At 35.7% G+C, this 20,124-nt stretch overlaps 5 protein-coding genes and 1 pseudogene across 8 annotated transcripts; 2 read left to right on the top strand and 4 right to left on the bottom strand.

Annotated features, from left to right (window-relative positions):
* Nucleotides 1-19: 19 nt before the first annotated feature.
* LOC125207998 (aquaporin NIP2-1-like) lies at nt 20-2,019 on the bottom strand. Its single transcript, XM_048107537.2, has 5 exons — nt 1,881-2,019; nt 1,542-1,766; nt 555-749; nt 412-473; nt 20-340 (listed from the first exon to the last, which is right to left on the bottom strand). The coding sequence occupies exons 1-5, from the start codon at nt 2,016-2,018 to the stop codon at nt 100-102; spliced, it is 861 nt and encodes a 286-aa protein (XP_047963494.2). The 5' UTR covers nt 2,019; the 3' UTR covers nt 20-99.
* A 2,401-nt stretch (nt 2,020-4,420) lies between these two features.
* Nucleotides 4,421-5,911, bottom strand: LOC125206873 (amino acid transporter AVT1I pseudogene; annotated as a pseudogene). Its single transcript, XR_016132893.1, has 3 exons — nt 5,806-5,911; nt 5,111-5,718; nt 4,421-5,022 (listed from the first exon to the last, which is right to left on the bottom strand). The product of XR_016132893.1 is annotated as an amino acid transporter AVT1I pseudogene (transcript).
* Nucleotides 5,912-8,622: 2,711 nt separating this feature from the next.
* LOC125203669 (amino acid transporter AVT1I-like) lies at nt 8,623-10,094 on the top strand. The gene is made up of 2 exons (XM_089059982.1): nt 8,623-9,308; nt 9,392-10,094. Exons 1-2 carry the CDS (start codon nt 8,679-8,681, stop codon nt 9,911-9,913), a joined length of 1,152 nt encoding a protein of 383 aa, XP_088916108.1. The 5' UTR covers nt 8,623-8,678; the 3' UTR covers nt 9,914-10,094.
* Nucleotides 10,095-10,360: 266 nt separating this feature from the next.
* LOC148923838 (amino acid transporter AVT1I-like) lies at nt 10,361-11,952 on the top strand. Its single transcript, XM_089059981.1, has 3 exons — nt 10,361-10,581; nt 10,675-11,282; nt 11,355-11,952. Exons 1-3 carry the CDS (start codon nt 10,446-10,448, stop codon nt 11,868-11,870), a joined length of 1,260 nt encoding a protein of 419 aa, XP_088916107.1. The 5' UTR covers nt 10,361-10,445; the 3' UTR covers nt 11,871-11,952.
* Nucleotides 11,934-13,705, bottom strand: LOC125203667 (Pentatricopeptide repeat (PPR) superfamily protein). Its single transcript, XM_048102064.2, has one exon. The coding sequence runs from the start codon at nt 13,554-13,556 to the stop codon at nt 12,024-12,026; it is 1,533 nt and encodes a 510-aa protein (XP_047958021.2). The 5' UTR covers nt 13,557-13,705; the 3' UTR covers nt 11,934-12,023.
* Nucleotides 13,706-14,551: 846 nt separating this feature from the next.
* AAR3 (defective in cullin neddylation protein (DUF298)) lies at nt 14,552-17,746 on the bottom strand. Of its 3 annotated transcripts, none has more exons than XM_048102209.2 (9): nt 17,562-17,746; nt 17,050-17,182; nt 16,512-16,563; nt 16,344-16,419; nt 16,178-16,260; nt 15,935-16,031; nt 15,694-15,739; nt 15,007-15,077; nt 14,552-14,921 (listed from the first exon to the last, which is right to left on the bottom strand). In XM_048102209.2, the coding sequence occupies exons 1-9, from the start codon at nt 17,605-17,607 to the stop codon at nt 14,677-14,679; spliced, it is 849 nt and encodes a 282-aa protein (XP_047958166.1). In that variant the 5' UTR covers nt 17,608-17,746; the 3' UTR covers nt 14,552-14,676. The 3 variants fall into 3 exon arrangements, with proteins under 3 accessions (XP_047958166.1, XP_047958164.1, XP_047958165.1); XM_048102207.2 differs by having other exon boundaries at nt 15,007-15,083; nt 17,562-17,745; XM_048102208.2 differs by having other exon boundaries at nt 15,007-15,083; nt 17,053-17,182; nt 17,562-17,743.
* Nucleotides 17,747-20,124: the final 2,378 nt, after the last annotated feature.

Below are 20,124 nucleotides of genomic sequence, written 5' to 3'. Positions count from 1 at the left end.
ATTACTTAATTAGATCTGCTTTTCTGAAGTACTTAAAAACTTTATTTTTTTGGTAGTATTATTGTAGTACATGCCAAAACATTACACATGGTTGAGATTTTAGTTTGGCAGCACATTGCTGTCAGTACTCCTCATACGACGGAGCTTGAACGACAGCGAGAGGGATGGGGTTATTGCAGCGGTAGGGTCGTCTGAGATACGAATAAAATTATAAGACCAAGCTCCACCTAATGTGCCACAAACAGGGCCTAGTAAATACACCCAAATGCCTTTGTAGTAGTTGCTTGCTAGTGCAGGGCCGATCGTCCTTGCCGGGTTCATCGATCCTCCAGATATCGGCCTGCATTATCAAAAGATGACTGAACATCAATATCATATCATACAATATCATATTTTACGGGATTCACTTACCCTGCTAAAATGGAAGTGATGCACACTGCAGACCCGACCGCGATCCCTGCAAGCTCCCCAATCTAATAACCAAAGACACAAAAACAGGATTAGTGGACATAGTAACATAAAAGTTTATTGGTTGGGAATGGGGAGATTCTTACAGCTTTGGTATCAGTAGCAACGGCAGAGGTGACGAACATCATAGAAAATGTAACTACTATTTCCATGATTAAGGCTTGAAGGTCTGTCCCAGAAGGAGAAGTTGTGCCCACATGTTTGATAGGTTGTAATAGAACACGTAGAGTGAATCCAGCACAAGTAGCACCTGTTATCTGTGCAGCTGCATAAAATGGTACCTGCATTTTTTTTCCAATCAATTTTCTTTTTTACTATTCCCCCATTCTTCTAAAATAAAGCTTTTGTGAACGACACACGTTTTACTATGGAATTAGTAAAGGAAAAGAGATACTAAAAAGTAAAAGTGGTTGCAAATAATGTCAGCAGATAATGAGACTTGCATTATTAGCAGTGTTTAGTCACGAAGCAGTTTTCAAGAGGACAAAAATGATAGTACTCCATCTCTTACCAAATGATAATGATGTAGATTTGGGTTTGTACAATTGTATATAAATAATGATTATTGGGGTGGAAATGGGTTGTTCTCCTATGTTTCCAGACAAAAAGATTCTATCGTTTGTTGTCAATAATATTATGATATATTTATTGAAAATATCGACAATTAAAGCCATGAAAAATAACGTCCACCCAAATTCTTGACTAGGATGGCCTCATCTCACATGTTATCATCAACACTGCCCACAAGCATGTCATGCAATAATACACCTCAGATGTGCACGTAATTAAGACACACTTGAAATACAATATTAATCCACTATCTAATTTGTTATTCTCATAAAAATATTTTTAATTAAATATATACCAGCTTGGTTTATTTTATTATTTTTAAAAATATCTTCAATCTAATATATATCAACTTGGTTTATATTAATATATAATAAGATCTTTTAATTTAATATAGTTATAATAGAAGTATGAAATGTCTAATTTGGAAAAAGTTTAGTGTGATAGTGAGTTCCAATTTTATATACACTAATTTAATAATGAAATGTGCGGGTAAAATATCGGACCTGATTCCACGGGAAGTGGCGGACGGCGGCGAAGGCGAGGGTGACGGCGGGGTTCATGTGGGCGCCGGAGATGTGGCCGACAGCGTAGATCATGACGGTGACGATGAGACCGCCCGCGATGGAGGCTCCGAGCCTCGAAATCTTGTGTTCATCGATACTACTTAGACCGGCCGTGCCACATGTCACAAACACCAATAGATATGTCGCTATTATTTCCGCAATTACCTGCACACCATTTTTCACTATTCTTATAACAAAAGTGGAATAACTACACTAAAATAGTGATACATGCAAGTTAATGGAAAGAAATACTCTGATATTAAGAGGGTGATTAATTACCTTTTTGAGAAAATCTGGCGGGTAATTATGTTTGAAGAAGGTGGGAATGTTGGTGGTTGCATCGTTCTCCATTTTTTGTTTTGTGGGAATTGGAGAAAGGTGAAGATCAAAGAGGACGAGTGAGTAGATGAGGAGCATGAAATTAGTGATGTTTATATGACCAGGTTTTTCATTATATATATTTACTTATATGGATATGGGTAGTTGGTTTATGGAGTTGGTCCCACTAATAAGGGGGTCTTTTTCTTGGTTTTTCATTATAATGGCAAGTGCATGGTTCCTACAATTACAATGTGTCTCAAGATTATTCATCCTACCCTCACTTCGTGACTAATTTAATTGAAGATAAAATCTCTTTTACTTATTATATATTGTATTTTCGTTTTATTTTGTCTGACATATAGAACATTACCTTAATATAAAATCAGTCTTATATTAGGAATTATAGTATATTCGATCTAATTTATTTACAAGGTTAAAATGAAAGAGGGCGACGCTATAATAATTTTGTGAACCGGCGGTCCAAATTTTTAAAATTTCCTAGTACTACTACTACTTTTTTGGATAGATTTATGGCCCAAGGTAGATCTTGACTACTACTGCGTTTATTTTTTTAATACTACTTTTTATAACTACTATTACTTTAATTTTGGTATAGAAGGCACATGTTGGATTTTTATTATCAAGTTGACCATTTAAAACTTTATATGATACGGTTGGTATAATCATATCCTACAGGCCTTAAGCACTACTGTATATTTTCACAAACAATTACACACAAATATTATACAGAAAGTTATAGCTAGTGTGGTGAATTGAGGTCCAAATGTGTTGCTCAAATTGAGATATTTTTGTACAAAACGATCGTTGTTTTTTATTTTTCAATAGTTATTTCTAAATTATATGATATTTTTGATTAAATGGATATGATTTTAGATTTAAAGTGACATCTATCCCTTTCTAATTCTAGTTACATTGAAGTAAACATATTCTATTTGTATTAACGAACCCAATAATCTTGTCGAATATCAGGACCTACTCTTTATAACCATAAGGTAGGACAAATTTAGAGACAAATTTATCTACCACTACAACATTTCATTATATTTGTCCCCTTCACCACTTTTCTCATTTATTGCGCGGAAGGTGTGAACCTCTATATTACTTTTATTTATATAGTAATTATCATATTTTCGATAGCGATTTTGCAATTGCTATTTGAAACTGTTGACATATAAATTTAATTTGGGAAAACAATAGCATAAGTCGTTACTTTCTTGTTTTTAATAGAATAAGAAGTAGTCATCATGTCCACAGCGTTTCTAATAAAATTAGCTTCAAACTGTAGCAAATTTTCAACTGTCTGTAACCCATTTTTAGCATAACTCACAACTCAGTTGATAAGATATTTTTCTTACCATAAACATTAAATTGGGAATTCAAATCATTATTGAAATCAACTAATTAAACACAACTCAATTAGGTAGATATCTTGCTTCTGGATTGGGCTCAATTTTTGGGCTGATGCTTGTGGAATTGGGCTTAGCGGGCTCCAATGTAAACATACCAACACAAAAGAAGTAAATCTATTATTTACTTAAATATAAGGAGAAAATATTACAGTCTGTATAAATTCACAAACATTATACAAAAAATTATAGCTAGTGTGGTGACTTGATGTCCAAAAGCGTTGCTGAAATTGAGATATTTATTATACAAAAAGCTCGATCATTATTTTTTATATTTAAATAGTACAGTACATGATATTTTTGATTAAATGGACATAATTTTAAATTTAAAGTGACATCTATCCCTTTTAAATTCTATTTACATTGAAGTAAACATATTCTATTTATCAATAAACTTGTCGAATATCAGGACCTACTCTTTATCACCATAAGGTAGGACAAATTTGGAGACAAATTTATCTACCACTACAATATTTCATTAAATTTGTTCCCTTAATCACTTTTCTCATTTATTGCGCGGAAAGTGTGGACTGCTAATTTACTTTTATATTATCATATTTTATATAACGATTATGCAATTGCTATTTGAAACTGTTCACATATAAATCTAATCTGAGAAAACAATAGTATAAATAGATCCTTTCTTATTTCTAATGGAATAAGAAATGGTCATGTGACTCATGTCCACAGCGTTTCTAATAGAATTTGATTCAAATTGAAGCAAAATTTCCACTGTCGTAATCCACTTTTAAACACAGCTCATAACTCAATTGAGAATCCATATAATTTTGAAATCGCTACAGTATTAATTATTAAACACAACAGTAAGATATTTTCATTTTATCAATCCACTTTTAAACATAATCATGATTCTATATTGAAACCTAGTGGGCCGGGTTGCTCTGGATTGGGCTCAATGTTTTGGGCTGATGCTTGTGGAGTTGGGCTTAGCTGGTTCTCATGAAAACATACCAACACAAAAAAAAAATGAAATAAAAGGAGATAGATAATGTAACAAGCTCAAATTAATTCTTTATTCAATAATGAAGATTTTTATTCCACACAGAAAAGTTTAAAGAAAAAAAGTAATATATCAAAGTTGTTTTATTACACTTTATTGTTAGTATTATTTTGGTTCAAAATTGCAGTGGCTAAATGTATAGAATCTCAAATATTTGTATGAAACATGTATAAGTACCAACAACTAGGATAAGAAGCCCCATTAACACAGTGCACCTAATGACCACCAACTCAAATCCTAGATCCACACAACCTCCACAAATCCTTAGGTAGCACAAACACGGCAGCAATATCGACCCTATAACCGTCGTAAAAGCTCCAATAAACGACATGAAAATTTCGTAGTAAGGTATGGTTAGGGCCACAAGGACAGTGCTGCATAGCAGCGCGCTTCCTGTGAATGCGCTGCCGATTCTTTTGCCATGCGCAGACAGCAGCCGGCTCTCTACTGCATCGACAATAGGCTTTAGAAACAGCGCGTATTTAGCTAGAGGGTTCACTAGAGCCGTATACGTTGCTACTTTAGCACTCAATGCATTTGTAGGAAGATTAAGAGTTATCTGAGACTTCAGCTGCGAACCGAACATTAGGTATCCCAAAATAGCCATTGATACGCAAACAGACGTAGTTATCACAAAACATACAACCAAAACCTGCAAAAAAAAGAACACCAATTAGCACTCACCTTTTACTCACAAAATCATCGTAGCAGATTTTCAATTTAGTCTTAGATGAATTTACCCATTTGAACTGTTTTCTGTTTCTCATCGAAGTATAAAGAGTAGGGAAGATTGGATGATTACAGTAACAGAGTGTGTACAAACTCAAACTAGTAGGTAGCCCACTCCAGTTGAGGAACACTCCTTTCTGATTAAATCCAACGCCATCAAACGCCCCGGACCAGACTACAGAACCTGCTATGACAACGGTAGCCACGATCCCAGTAGCAGATACATATGATAGAGTGGTGAGATTATCTATCCAAACAGTAGGCATGATTATAACTGCAGCTAACAGGATACATGTTTGATGCCCGTTGATCACGAACCCTTGCACGCTGACATGGAGATTCGGTACCAAACTGTGCAAGTTATCTGCAACTAGTATTAGGAAGCTTATGGCAATCAAGTAGAGTTCAAGATTAATGAAAATGGAGACGACGAGCCTCCCTCTAGCACCAAACGCCTTTTCACCTATGCCGGGAAAGGTTCTTATATTGGAATCGGCTTGCATACATTTCTCGATCAATAGGCCTGTGTAGCACGTTGCAGTTGGAATGATGAGGAGGAGAAGCAAGCTCGCCCAGCCTCCACACGACAGCGCGTATGGCACTGATAGAACTGCGATCCCTGGTGATAGTGAAAACATCGTTGTAATTGTTGCGTACGAAAAGAGAAATATAGGAGTATTATGAAAAGGAGAAAGAACATATATACCTAGAAGAGTATTTAGGCAATTGAAAGTCGTCTTGAAAAACGATGCAGTTCCTTTGCCACTATCAGCCAAGATCGGTACAGTTACAGAATCACAAGCATCCTGCATTGTTGTTATTGGCTTTCGAATTCAAGAAACATAAGATAAATTGTAATCCTACATACATACATATATATATGGAAGGCTTAGATTGAGTTAAAACATGTATTGTTATAGTTTCATATGAACATCGATCATTATGTGAGAAAAATTGCGCAAAGCTAAACTAATTCATTAATGGTGGATGGCAGATGTCATTACAAATTCAATACTACATGTCTGTTTGTGATGATATGTTTGAAATTACATGTCTATTTATGATTATATGTTTGAAATATTAATCTCGTACATGAGAATGTGGGGTTTGAGCAACTATAATTGATACTACCTCCGTCCCCTAAATATTGACACACTTTGACCTGACACGGGATTTAAGAAATGTAATGGAAAGTGAGTTGAAAAAGTTGGTTGAATGTGGATCCTACTTTTAAAGTATTAGTTTTATAATAAAATGTGAGGTGAAATATGAGGTCCACTGCCAAAAATGATAAAAAAAAAATGAAGTGTGTGAAATATGGGGTCACCTAAATCTGAATCACTTTGCGAAGACAAATGATGTGAAAACCCTAAACCCTAATCAAGACTTTTTGAAAATGTCAAATGATATTAAAAATCGTGATTGTTGAATAAGAAAGAAGAATAAAGAACAGACGTGCCAAGGAAAAACAAAATTAAGTACTACTACTACTACTATAATAATTTCAAATAACATGGCCAAATAAGAGCAAAATTTAATTAATCTATTAAGATAAACCCTTGATTAATTTGAATGGTTTTTTATCACTAAACTAAATGCAGGTATTCTGATTTTATACATATTCCTCTGAATATTGAATTATTAATACAGCTGTACGAACATATTTACTACTATTATTGATGTATAAATTTGAACACCTTGACCTTTTTTTTCCAAAGAATACTCCGTACATGTTTTTGTCATGCTACTTGATAGTACTCCAGGCAAACACGTTTGTTTAATTATATCTAAAATATCTTGATTGCTTATATAATTGTGTATATACCTAATCAAAATATTTTTTATTAGATTTATATTGTGTATATACCTTATTTAAACGCATATATATGAAGTCAACTGCTACTATATATTATTCTCCACATTTGTAAATATCTTCTTTGCATATACGTTCATACCTGGAGATGAGAAACAGTATCATATATACACATAACACACTAAAAGTGTCAAAGAGAAACTGCCGGTGAAGATACGACGCCGTTGAACGGAGACACCGTCGCCGTTATTCTTGGGCTTATTTTCTTGATTCCGGATTGGGCTCGATGCTTTGGGCTGAGATTGTGGAGTTGGGCTTGGCCGACCCAAAGGAGAAAATGTAACACGCTCAATTGTTATTTATTTCTACAACACTAATTCAAAATAAAGCGAAAATTGGCGTTCCAACAATCATGCCAGCATTAATTAATCAGCTTATTAGCAATCCCTCGTTTTGAATCTCAAATCATATTTTAATTCACTTTTTCAGGGATATATTTACGTGAGAACAAAAATGTACAATCATACTCTCTTTTTTCTAAAATAATTTTACAATTCAAAAACTTATTATCCAATATTCATAATCCGTAATCCATTTATTCATAATTTGACAACCCATTATCCAATATTCATGTTTCATAGCCTCTTTTATACCACCTTTTATAGTTCCATAAATCCACGCTTTTATACTTCATAAAAACCATTTTAAAAATAATATTAAATGTGTACTATAGGGGTGGTAACACCTAAAAAGACTCTCCCCACTATGGTAATTCTCTATTTTTCGAGAAAGCTTCTTCATTTTTAAAGTAAACCATCGTGTCCACATGGCTTTCCGTTTATCTTGAAAAACAAAACAATATAAAAATAGCATGACAAATTCATGTACTACTATTCTTTAACACTACAATCAAGAAAATAATGAATAAGAAGAGTCCAGGGTGTTCAAATCTATAAATCAATCACACTAAATATTTAAGAAGCTGTATTACTAATTCAATATTCAAAGAACATGTTAGACATAATTTAGTGATAAAAAACCATTCAAATTATTAAGGGTTAATTTTAAACTTGTATGACAATCTAATTATATACAAGTACTAACTTTGTTTTTCCTTGGCACGTCTGTTCTATATTCCTTTTCTTTATTGCACAACCATGGTTCTTCACATCATTTGTCATTTTCGCAATCGGAAAAGTCTTGATTGCTCCACAACGTGATTCTTATTTTGTTTTTTTAATAGTTGATCAAACGCTGTAATCACATGTAAGAGATTAATAATTCAAAAATATCACCACAAATATACATGTATTTTCAATGTTATGACTATTGACGACGTGTACTATTTTCGAATTTGTAAAGGTGCTGGTGACAACCATTAATATCACGGATTAATATAATAGTCATGTGATGATGCTCCGATGGAACTATAATACTACATGTTTTAACTAAATCTAAGCCTTCCATGTTTTAATCCATTGGATGAGATTAATTTGATTTTAGTTATACAGATTTCATCCTAACACAACCATGTATATATATGTATGTATGTAAAATTTATCTTACGTTTCTTGAATTTTAAAGCCAAAAGAACAATGCAGGAGGAGGCTTGTGATTCTGTAACTGTGCCAATCTTGGCTGATAGTAACAACGGAACTGCATCATTTTTCAAGACGACTTTCAATGGCCTAAATTCTCTTCTAGGTATGTTCTCTCTCCTTTTCTACTATGATTACTACCATCATATAGTTCTCTTTTCAACTACAATGATGTTACTATCACCAGGGATTGCAGTTCTATCAGTGCCATACGCGCTGTCGTGTGGAGGCTGGGCGAGCTTGCTCCTCCTGCTGGTCATTTCAAGTGCGACGTGCTACACAGGGATACTGATCAAGAAATGTATGGAAGCCGATCCCAACATAAGAACCTATCCCGGCATAGGTGAAAAGGCGTTTGGTGCCAGAGGGAGACTCGTCGTCTCCATTTTCATGAATCTTGAACTTTACTTGCTGTCCATAGGTTTCCTCATACTAGTTGCAGATAACTTGCACAATCTGTTACCTGATCTCCAAGTCAACGTGCAAGGGTGGTTCGTGATCAATGGGCGTCAAACATGTATTCTGTTAGCTGCGGTTATAATCATGCCCACTGTTTGGATAGATAATCTTACCACTCTATCATATGTATCTGCTACTGGGATCGTGGCTACCGTTGTCATAGCAGGTTCAGTTGTCTGGTCCGGGGCGTCTGATGGAGTTGGATTTAATCAGAAAGGAGTGTTCTTCAACTGGAGAGGGCTACCTACTAGTATGAGTTTATACACACTCTGTTACTGTAGTCATCCAATCTTCCCTACTCTCTATACTTCGATGAGAAACAGAAAACAGTTCAAATGGGTAATTCATCTAAGACTAAATCGTAAATCTGCTACAATGATTTTGTGAGTAAAAGGTGAGTGCTAATTGGTGTTCTTTTGCAGGTATTGATACTATGTTTTGTGATAGCTACGGCTGTTTGCGTAGCAATGGCCATTTTGGGATACCTAATGTTCGGTTCACAGCTGCAGTCTCAGATAACTCTTAACCTCCCTACAAATACACTGAGCTCTAAAGTAGCTACATATACTGTTCTAGTGAATCCTCTATCTAAATACGCGTTGTTTCTAAAGCCTCTTGTCGATGCAATAGAGAGTCAGCTGATGTCTACGCATGGCAAAAGAAGCTGCAGCGCATTCACAGGAAGCTTGCTGCTCTGCAGCACTGTCCTTGTAGCCCTTACCATACCTTACTACGAAATTTTCATGTCGCTTGTTGGAGCTTTCACGACGGTGATAGGGTCGATATTGCTGCCGTGCTTCTGCTACCTGAGGATTTGTGGAGCTTGTGTGGATCTAGGATTTGAGTTGGTGGTCATTAGGTCTACTGTGTTGATGGGGCTTATTATTCTAGTTGTTGGTACTTATACATGTCTGTTACAAATATTTGAGAATCTATACATGTAGCCAATTAGTGTATATCTATGTATTTGTGTATGAAGATGTAATAGGGCAAAACAGCTATAAAAATGCAGCACTACAATTTTGTGTCATCACTAATCCAAATATACAAACAAGGTTTTCACAACTTCTTGAGATATGTACCAGACTTTATATATACCCAATAAGACTCAATCTTATCTTATCTATCAAACCAAATACTCCTACCACCTTAATAGATCTACTACCGAACAGCAAGGGATGAAAATTTGATAATTATACTGTAGCGGATAAATGACATATGGTTAGGTTTAACCTGAACATTGAAATTTTATACCTAATTATTAGGCAATCTATTAGCTAACATAGATTACTGTAAACAATTTGGAGAGTAAAATTATCAATTAGATGTAACAGAGAAGAAAATGTATGAAACTACGCCTATAGTTCGGTATCAAATTTATTTTCGTATTCAAGTATGTTCAAAGTCAGCCTATACTCCTACAACAAAAATAATTGAATTCATCTTTCTCGTTCCAATTTCACATACAAACTTAAGATGCAAGTCAGAGAAAACGACATGCTTGATGTTTGTGGCATGGACAAATCTGAGAAGGGTGAATCAGTGAGCTACATTTCATCTGGAACAACCTCATTTTTCAAGACAACTTTCAACACTGTCAACACCCTTGCAGGTTTCTATCTCTCTCATGGTTTCTCTAACATAATGACAATATGTTTCCCTCTTGAGATTTGGAGATTTAACAAATAAACCACATTCTTTTCAGGGGTTGGGATTATGTCAATTCCATATGCCATATCATCTGGAGGTTGGTTAAGCCTTATACCTCTGTTCGTCATTGCTAGTGCGACCTTCTATACAGGCTTGTTGATTAAAAGATGTATGGACGCAGACCCGAGTGTAAGAAGCTATCCTGATATTGGTGATAAGGCTTTTGGTAGAAAGGGAAGAATACTTATCTCCGTTTCCATTCATCTCGAACTTTTCTTAATTGACGTAGGTTTTCTAATATTAGCCGGAGATAACTTGCATAAATTACTACCAAACCTGGAAACAAACATACATGGTATCCAAATTGGAGGACCACGGAGTTTCATCATATTAGTCGCCCTCGTGGTACTACCACTGATTTGGATTAATAAGATGACGACTCTCTCATACATATCTGCCACAGGTGTCTTAGCCTATATAGTCATACTAGGTTCAGTTTTATGGTCAGGCCTATTTGATGGTGTTGGATTTCATCAAAATGGAGTTCTTATAAACTGGAGCGGACTTCCTACGGCTTGCAGCTTATATACTATGTGCTATCATGCTCATTCAGTTTTTCCCACTCTGTACAACTCGAGCAGTAATCAAAGACAATTCCACTTGGTAAACTAAATTCTTCGAGATTTTATTCTTGATTCACTTGTTCGGTTAGGTTTTTTATAATGCTTTTGACAGGTTCTCCTCGTCGGCTTTGTGTTCAGTACAGCAACCTATGTTTCAATGGCAATTATCGGATACCTAATGTTCGGATCAGAAGTAAAATCGCAGATAACATTGAGTCTTCCAACAAACAGTTATAGCTCTAAAGTGGCAACTTTCACTGCTTTAATCAATCCTATAGCCAAATATCCATTGCTGTTAAAGCCAATAGTTGACACAATTGAAACCTATTTTAAACCTTACTGTGAGAGAAGATTCTACAGTTTACTGGTAAGAACTATCTTGGTCGGAGCCAGTGTTATCGTAGCTGTGGCCCTGCCGTATTTTGGATACCTAATGTCACTTATTGGAGCATTTTTTAGTGCAACAGCTTCAATATTGCTTCCATGCATATGCTACTTGAAGATCACACAGGCTTATAGGAAGTTTGGTTTCGAATTGGCTATCATCGGCTTCATCATGCCGATTGGCCTTGTTATCCTTGTTCTTGGTACTTATATTTCCATATTACAGATTATCCATAGCCTTTGATGGCAGTGTAGATTTGTTACAAATATTTATCATCATTAACAAAAAGTTACATGCTTTCATTCATTTGATGGCACACTATCAATCTCTACTTGAACTTAGATTTCAGCAATTATGGCTAAATCACATAACACATTTCAAATATGACAACACGTTTCATTCAAAACAGACCATCTTCATATGCAAGTTAAGTATTTTCAGCAGCAAGAATATATCATCCCAAGCAAAGCAAGAGTTGTCTCCGGATAAGAATCTAAAAGTGTTACCGGCTATCTCTATGCAGCTCTCTCCAGCTATCTTCTTCAACCCTTTGACTCTCATTTTGCTCCTGAGAGCACCTGCTTTCTCCCACAATCCAACTTCAGCATAGTTGTTTGCGATCATCACAAGGTTGCCGCTCCTCTTCGGTTCTAGCTCCATCAGCTTCTCCCTCGCCCTCTCACTCACACCGCTGTAGTCATTCATGTCATGAATGTGACAAGAGCTGAGCAACGCCCTCCACACAACACCATCAGCCTCAATAGGCATGCTCATCACAAACTCGTAACCCTCTTTAAGACGGCCAGCACGGCCCAACATGTCGACCATGGCGCAATAGTGTACCATCATGGGCTTGATCCCATGCACTTGTTCCATCTCTTTGAAATAACGCTGCCCGTCCTCTGTCAATCCACCATGGCTACACGCACTAAGAACTCCAAGAAAAGTCACGCGATTAGGCTTGACAGATTGATTCCTCATCTCCTGAAATATCTCGAGGGCTTGTCCAGCAAACCCGTGCTGCGCAAACCCAGTGATCATAGAGCTCCATGTCCAGACGTTTCGATGAACCATCCTATTAAAAACAAAACTAGCATAACCAACATTCCCACATTTCCCATACATGTCGACGAGAGCAGTTCCCAGCTGACAATTCACAACCATATCATTCTCAATCACCTGAGAATGCAACCACTTCCCCAAGCTCAAATTCCCAAGCTCCGCACAAGCAGAAAGCACAATCACCATGGTCGTCTCGTCCGCCACAAATCCAGCGCGTCTCATCTTAAGAAAAAGCTCCACCGATTCATAAAACCAACCGCACTCCACATTAGCATTCATCATCGAGTTCCAGGAAACAAGAGTTCTGTGGGACATTTCATCGAACACCCTGTAGGCATCCGTCAACTTCCTACAAGACCCATAGCAATGAATCATGGTGTTCTGCACATACACATTTAGATGCAAACCATGCTTCAACGCATCCCCATGAACCTGCCGCCCCTCACTGAAGCCGAGAAATGAAGCGCACGACTTAAACACATAAGGGAAAGTATGGCCGTCGGGTCCGACTCCCAACCGCCGCATATCGAGAAAAGCCCTCAAGGCCTCTCGCTGCGAGCCCGAATCGGAGGTGGCGTAGGCCCTTATCACACTGTTCCATGACGAAGAATCCAAGTTTTGATAGCAATTAGCAAGACGGTGAGCGTGATTTATGCAATCAATTTGATGTTTCGCCTTGAGTGAAGCGGAAGTGCACAGCTGGATGATCTCCTCAGCGAAGCAGGAGTTGCGATGGAGGCCAGATATTATTAACTGGACATGAATCTGCAACAGTTGTTTGAGCGAAGAAGAAGAGTGTAAGAGAGAGAAACATCGCTCCAGCAGCGGCTGAATTTCAGAGATCGTTGAAGCCGAAAATCGGACCATACCATTTCCGAGGTCAAGTTTTTTTATATGGAAGCGGCGTTTTGCTAAGATTATTTACAAATTATGAAAATTTGAATAATTGTGTATTATAAGTGAGATTTTATTTTCCATCATCCTCTTTGCCAAATCTTCCTTCTATTCATCCTTGACTGACTAGACCTATATGTTGAAGACAGCGCTAAAAAATGTGAGCTTTTCTTTGTAGATTATTTGTGATGATTCAATTCGATCAAATCCACTCAAGCTGCTTTAACAGTAGTATATTTTGAATGATAATGTCATAATTGTATGGAGTAAGTTGCAGGATCGAGTTCAAATATATTTATGTTATTTGGTGCCTCGCTTGCTATTCCAATTTCCAACATACTCTCCGTCGTTGTGACTAATTCCAACTAGCAATTGCCAATTGGAACGGATCGCCAATCGATCTAATTCATCTTGCTGTTTTGTTCATCGCACGTTTATAAATTCCCCATTTTTATGCACTCATGTTTCCTCATTGCTAGGATCCTTGATTGTGTTTTTGAGGCAAATGAATCGGTCATTGATTTCAATACTAGCCTCAAAATAGTTGGGGGAATTTCGTATTGTAATCTATCTGTGATTTCGAGCAATCGGTGCAATGAATGCGGGTGGGCCAGCCGGGATATAAAGCCGGAAACTGGTTTCATCCATTCAACATATCTTAATCCACCTCCAACCCAGGTGAGAGTAAGGTCACTATGCCACGGCAATCCTCTGTATCTACGCACACGAAATAAGGGGTTTTGAAAATTTCGAGTAAACAGGGCCGTGGTCCTGTCGATGATTTCTCAATTTTGAGGAAACAGAGAAAGACGAACTGATACAAGGAGAGATGTGAGTTGGGACATCGCAGTGCAGAACTACGAGGAAGTTCTTTTTGCTGCCATGTATCAGAGGTGAGATCTATGTCCTATCTTGCCACGCGACAACTACATTTTCTATTGATATGATAGAATAGGATAAGAGTAGTGTGACATTCAAATTAAGCATTTTATTACTAGTAGATAATAATAATAAGAAGCTGAGTAGCCTTACTCATTTCAATAATCTCAAACAAATCAAAGCGCTGCAACCAAGCCTCAAACTTACGCAATTTTTAAGTGTATGGAACTCGTCTATCTTGCTCGAAATTGAGACACGAATGGCCAGAGAGAAGTCCTGCAAACCCCTTCGACAAACAGCCCTCGACTGAACATACGGACTTGGCATAATCCAACTCTGGGAGATACATATTCCGTCTCTTGCAACTTGCATAGCTACTATTGCTCGTACATGAGTCCTGTCCTGCCTGCTCATTGTTGCCCCAGAACCTCCTCTTCGAACCGGGGTAGTTTTTCAAACCTGGCGTTTGTCCAGTAGTTTTACAAGGGAGAAATGGATTTTGAATGAGCAAAGACTAGTATCAATATATCGTTATGAGCAGTACCCGATGATGTGATCTCGCCTGGTTGGGCTTCCGCATCATTGCAGTTGCAGAATGAATCACCATGGCTTCCCCTAATCCTACGTCACATGGTATATCAATAATGTGAAGGGAAAATCATTTGTTAATGTATTCAAAAGACAAAATGGTTTCTCAAAGAATTTCATGATCAACATAGGGTAAATACATTGATTTTCTAACAATATGACTGACATTTTTAGCCCAATAAATCATTCAAGCTCAATTGGATTTGTGACAGTTTTAACATTACCCAACCTCAATATATTGGATTTGTGAAAATTTAGTCTGGATGTGATTTTCTGCATCAAAAAGCATAGTGGGCCATCGGAGAAGACATGTGACTGCCAAAGTCGATGCAAGAAATTTTAACAAATTGTCAGGCTAGATCTGTCAGAAATCATATTAGTACCATGGTTTATATGTTACTCCATGTTAAACCAATGTATTTCCCTTTAACACGAAACGACATCATTTCGTCTACATTGGCAACCACATGTCATCTTTGGTTGCCAGGAATCACTTCCGAGCTATATCACAAATCCAATTTATTGGGCTTGAACGACGTATTTATAACTTGTTGGGTTAAAATTGTAAAAAAAAGTGATAATATCAGTATATGCTAGCGTTTATACATATACTACTTATTTTGCAGTCATTGAGATGTTGTACCTGTACATGTATTCGACGAAGTCATCAATAAGTACCGGCCATGCTCCTGGTGAAGACAATTTTAAAGTGAGGACATTCAGATACATAATAACTTAAATTCCACAGTCACAATATTATATACTCCGTACTAAGTTTATATGAAGCCTCACTTCACTCGCCCACAATTTCTATTATCATTAACACATTCACAATTTCTCCTCTGAAAAGTAGTAGTAATAGGTATGACATATGAAGACAATACCTTCGGGGTCGTACCCTTCAAGATTTTCATGGACACATCGACTGAAAGCTAAAACTTGTCGCCACGTGTCCTCAGATATGTTATATCGTTGATTTTTCTGGAGATCAAGTGAGTAGCCCAAAAGGTCAATTTCGATAAACGCAGAAATTGCATCATACAAGCTTATATTGTAGTAGTAGTATACAAAAAGACCATAATTGCTAATCATTAATCAAAGTTGAAGCCCTAATACAAGAAACTTACCTCCACAAAGTTGCACCAATGATTAAGCAGACGAAACCTTCCAGATAAGACTAATCTCCACGCCATAATAGCCCTGCTTGCAGCTGGAAAACACTCATGTTATTATTAGTTGTGAAAAGTGTATTTATGTCACAGATTAAAATGCTAAAACCGGTCATCAACTTACTGATGTTTTTCTGGCCATTTTCCCGACAAATGAAGAACACAAAGTCATAAAAGCGTGAGAACTCAGAATACTCTGCCTGCGGGATAAAAGAGTACTGAGACGGACGCATCTAAAAATTGCCTTTTCGAGGAGCCAATGAGACGTTAGTAGCAAAAGATGGCACCTTACCCTCAAGTTTAGTCTTGACATCAGCTTGGACACTTCATCTAGAATCGAAACACTATAGCAGAATACGACACTTTTCAGTTCTCTTAATAGAATTCATTCCTGAAGTGTTCATTTAGAAGATCAAGCATTGAGAGGACCACAAACTGAGAGTATAGTTCTTTACAAGCAAGAACCAATGTGAAAGAAAGTAACTAAGTAGAAGAACAGGAAGTCATCCACATAGACATACAAACACCATGTTTTGTGATTGCTTCGAACTGCCAATATATGTCACAACATAATACTCTTTTTTGCATCACATTTCCTATCCAACTGAAACTATTCCACCACATTATCCTTCGGGAATAACATAAAACTGCTTAAAAACTTCACCTGTTTCAACTTTCAAAAATTCTTCTTTAAGCTGCAGCTTTCATATATGTATGCTAATATTACACATTTTTCAGATTAGACCTCAAATCTCATCTCCACGATCGAACGATTTAACTAAACTTAGTCATTTTTTCTAAATGGTTTCTCTTCACAAAATAGCTACTACTACCTTGTACTGACTTTTGGCTCCACCAATTTCCACAGCTGTGCCAATTCCTCTCTCAAGTCTCTTGTCCTCTGCAACTCTTCGTACGGACCATGATCTTCCGACTTATTTATAATAGCCCTCGATGTAATATCTGACACAAAATCATGATTCAAGAGAATCAGAACACAGTTCAAAACCTTAGCAAAATACCAACTGGAACATCAAATTTCCCCAATTTCACCTCAACTAATCTTTCCCAAAATCAAAATCTAGTCTTTGATCAAAACAACTTAATCCCTCCCCCCTCCCATCAAAACCATGAGCTAATTTAATCAACAAAATATGAAATCTTGCAAACCGACATAAACAGCCCATATTCTAAGAATTGAGAACTCATGGAAGAACATCTTAACGGTACACTAGTAAATACCAAAAAACAAAGATTCGTCAAATTCAATTCAACCAAAGTCTTACAACAAACACCCAGATTTAAAAAAAAGTAACAAAAAGAAATTGCGACGAAAAATTACCATAGTACTGACGGTAGATTTGGAAAACGTCGAAGGAAAAATCCATGGAGTAGTGGGGTTTCGCTGCGGAAACGAAATCCCAGGTTGCAAATTCACTGGGAGCGCGGTGGCAGCTGCAAACTTGAAGGATTTTGTGTTTTTAATTTTAGCAGTGTGAGATTTGATTAAACTCGAATATTCTTTAATTTGATTTTGTATTTTGGTGAATTCTTTAGGGGGTTAATAAATAGGCTTATTATAGTTTAACTTTAGCAAAAAATCTTTAATACCTTTACTTATTGGTGGCATAAATGATATTGACAGGATAAAATAGAATTGAGTTATTTTAAGCAGTACTATTTGTGTTTGGAGTGACCAATTTTTATGCAACATAAAATTTTCATAATTGTACATTAATGTAAGTAATCAATAAACGTACTCGTAAGTCGTAAGTATCCTTTTAAGAAAGTTATTTGAGATCAATTTAATTTGTGGTAGGACCGACCCCTATTGTGTACGAGAGCGAATAATTCATAGCTTTCACAACTTGGAGAAAAGTTTTATAGAAGAGAATAAATAATTAAGAGTTTTTGTTTGTGTATGATTTGAGAAAATGATACGATCATGTTTATAAATGAAGTTGAGTGGAATAAAATTAAAGAAATAGCACAAATTGGCGGTTTTTGCATAAAATCGCAAACTCTAGTAATAATTGAGTGTGGTCTTTACTATGTATAAAATCACAAAAAAATCCTAAATATTATTGCCATCAAAGATTAGAATAGTGGTGCACCGTTTTTTAGTTTCCTTTTCTTTCCAATTTCAATAGTTTGCTACTCTGAATCGATTTTACAATCATTGATAACAATTCATAGATTTATGAGACACATCAAAAGTTGGAATAAATTATTAGATTCAAGTTTTTGGACTAAGTTTTTACTTCTTTGTTTTCCTTCCACAATCACAACTCAAAATTGAAGAAGTTATGCATTAGAATATATTTTCGTCTTCCTTTTATATAGGAGTACATATTAAGCTTTATGTCAAGCTTGCATATTCTTTAACATTAGAATTTAATATATATGTACTTTGAACATTAGAATTTAATTTATATAGATAAAATTAAGATTTTATTATTAAATTTCTCATAAAGCATCTCCAATCATTTACTACAATAAACTCAAACTCATTTTTAGTGTAAATGTCACTAAACTCATACTTCACTTAAAACAAATAATCTATGGAGTAGTGTATTTTTTCTCACAAAATTCGGAAAAGTGATTTGAGTTTGTTTTAGTGTAAACCTAAAAATAGGTACTCTCTCCGTTCTAAGATCATCTCCAAGAATACACCAAAACTCAAAATAGGATAAGTATTTAGCTCAAATAGTACTAAAAAACCAATCTCATTTTTGGTTTTTGAGAAAAAAATACCTATTTTTAGGTTTACACTAAACTCAAACCAATTTTTTTTCAAATCTTGTGAGTAAAAAAAGCATAATAGAGAGAATATTCTTTTAAGTTTGAGTTTAGTGTAAATGGTTGGAGTAAAATCATATTTGATGTAACATTTACACTAAAATGAGTTTGGGTTAGTTTAAATGGTTGGAGATGCTCTAAGTAAGTTGGATCATTTCTTTTGGATACGGAAATTAAGAAATTTATATTGAATAAGTTAAATGATACTCCTTCCGCCCCCTAAAAGCATGAACTTTTGATTGGACACGAGTTTTAATGCAAAATTAGTATAGTAAGAGAAATATAGTGAGAAAAAGTGATTTAAGTATTGTTAGTGGAAAATGAGTCATGCCTCATTAAAGAGAAAATAATTTATAAAATTAGAATTTTATACATTTGTGGGATAGACTACAAAAGAAAATGTTATAGTAACACTCTTGTGGGACGAAGGGAATAATAAGATAAAAGAGAGAAAAAAATAAGGGAGATAAGAGAGAGTAAAGTATGTGATGAAGTAAAGTGGAGTAACACTTATCAGATGTTTTTTTTGTTAAAAAAAAGAAAGAAATAATTCAACTTTGTTGAGACGTCTCAAAAAGTATGACTCAACTTAGTTGAGACGAAGAGAGTGCTATTTGCTCAAAAACAAAAAAAAAGATTAATTATAGAGTATTATTGGAACTAATTCTCTATTCATTTTAAATTTTAGTGTACCATTAGAAATGGTCTTAGAAATGGTCTTAGATCACGTAGAAAAAATCTTGGCTCCAAACAAAGTAACTAGGATTTATAATTATATTAGTATAATAATTAGGGTATACTATACTTTTGTAAATTTTCAATCTATCTATTACAAGTAGAAATTCATCATATAATAGAGGAGTACTATATATTAAAAGTAACGAAATAAATAATAAGAAATTGCAGTAGAGTCCACGACATGGCTACTCAAGGTACAACAAATCAAGTGAGGCCAAACCACAACATCACTTCCACCTAAATTCCACAGTTTTCTAATCGAATCTTGGCTTACACTTCCACTACGTATGCCATGAATCACTTGCTCGTACCAAGCTACTTTGATAAGACGTAGACTTCTACCAAAATAAATTTAATATTTTGGTATT

Source organism: Salvia hispanica, chromosome 6, assembly GCF_029641045.1.
Source record: "Salvia hispanica isolate PSC_SH4W2 chromosome 6, Shi_PSC_v1, whole genome shotgun sequence".
NCBI classification, from domain to species: domain Eukaryota; kingdom Viridiplantae; phylum Streptophyta; class Magnoliopsida; order Lamiales; family Lamiaceae; genus Salvia; species Salvia hispanica.
This window is presented reverse-complemented; position numbering and strand designations above follow the sequence as displayed.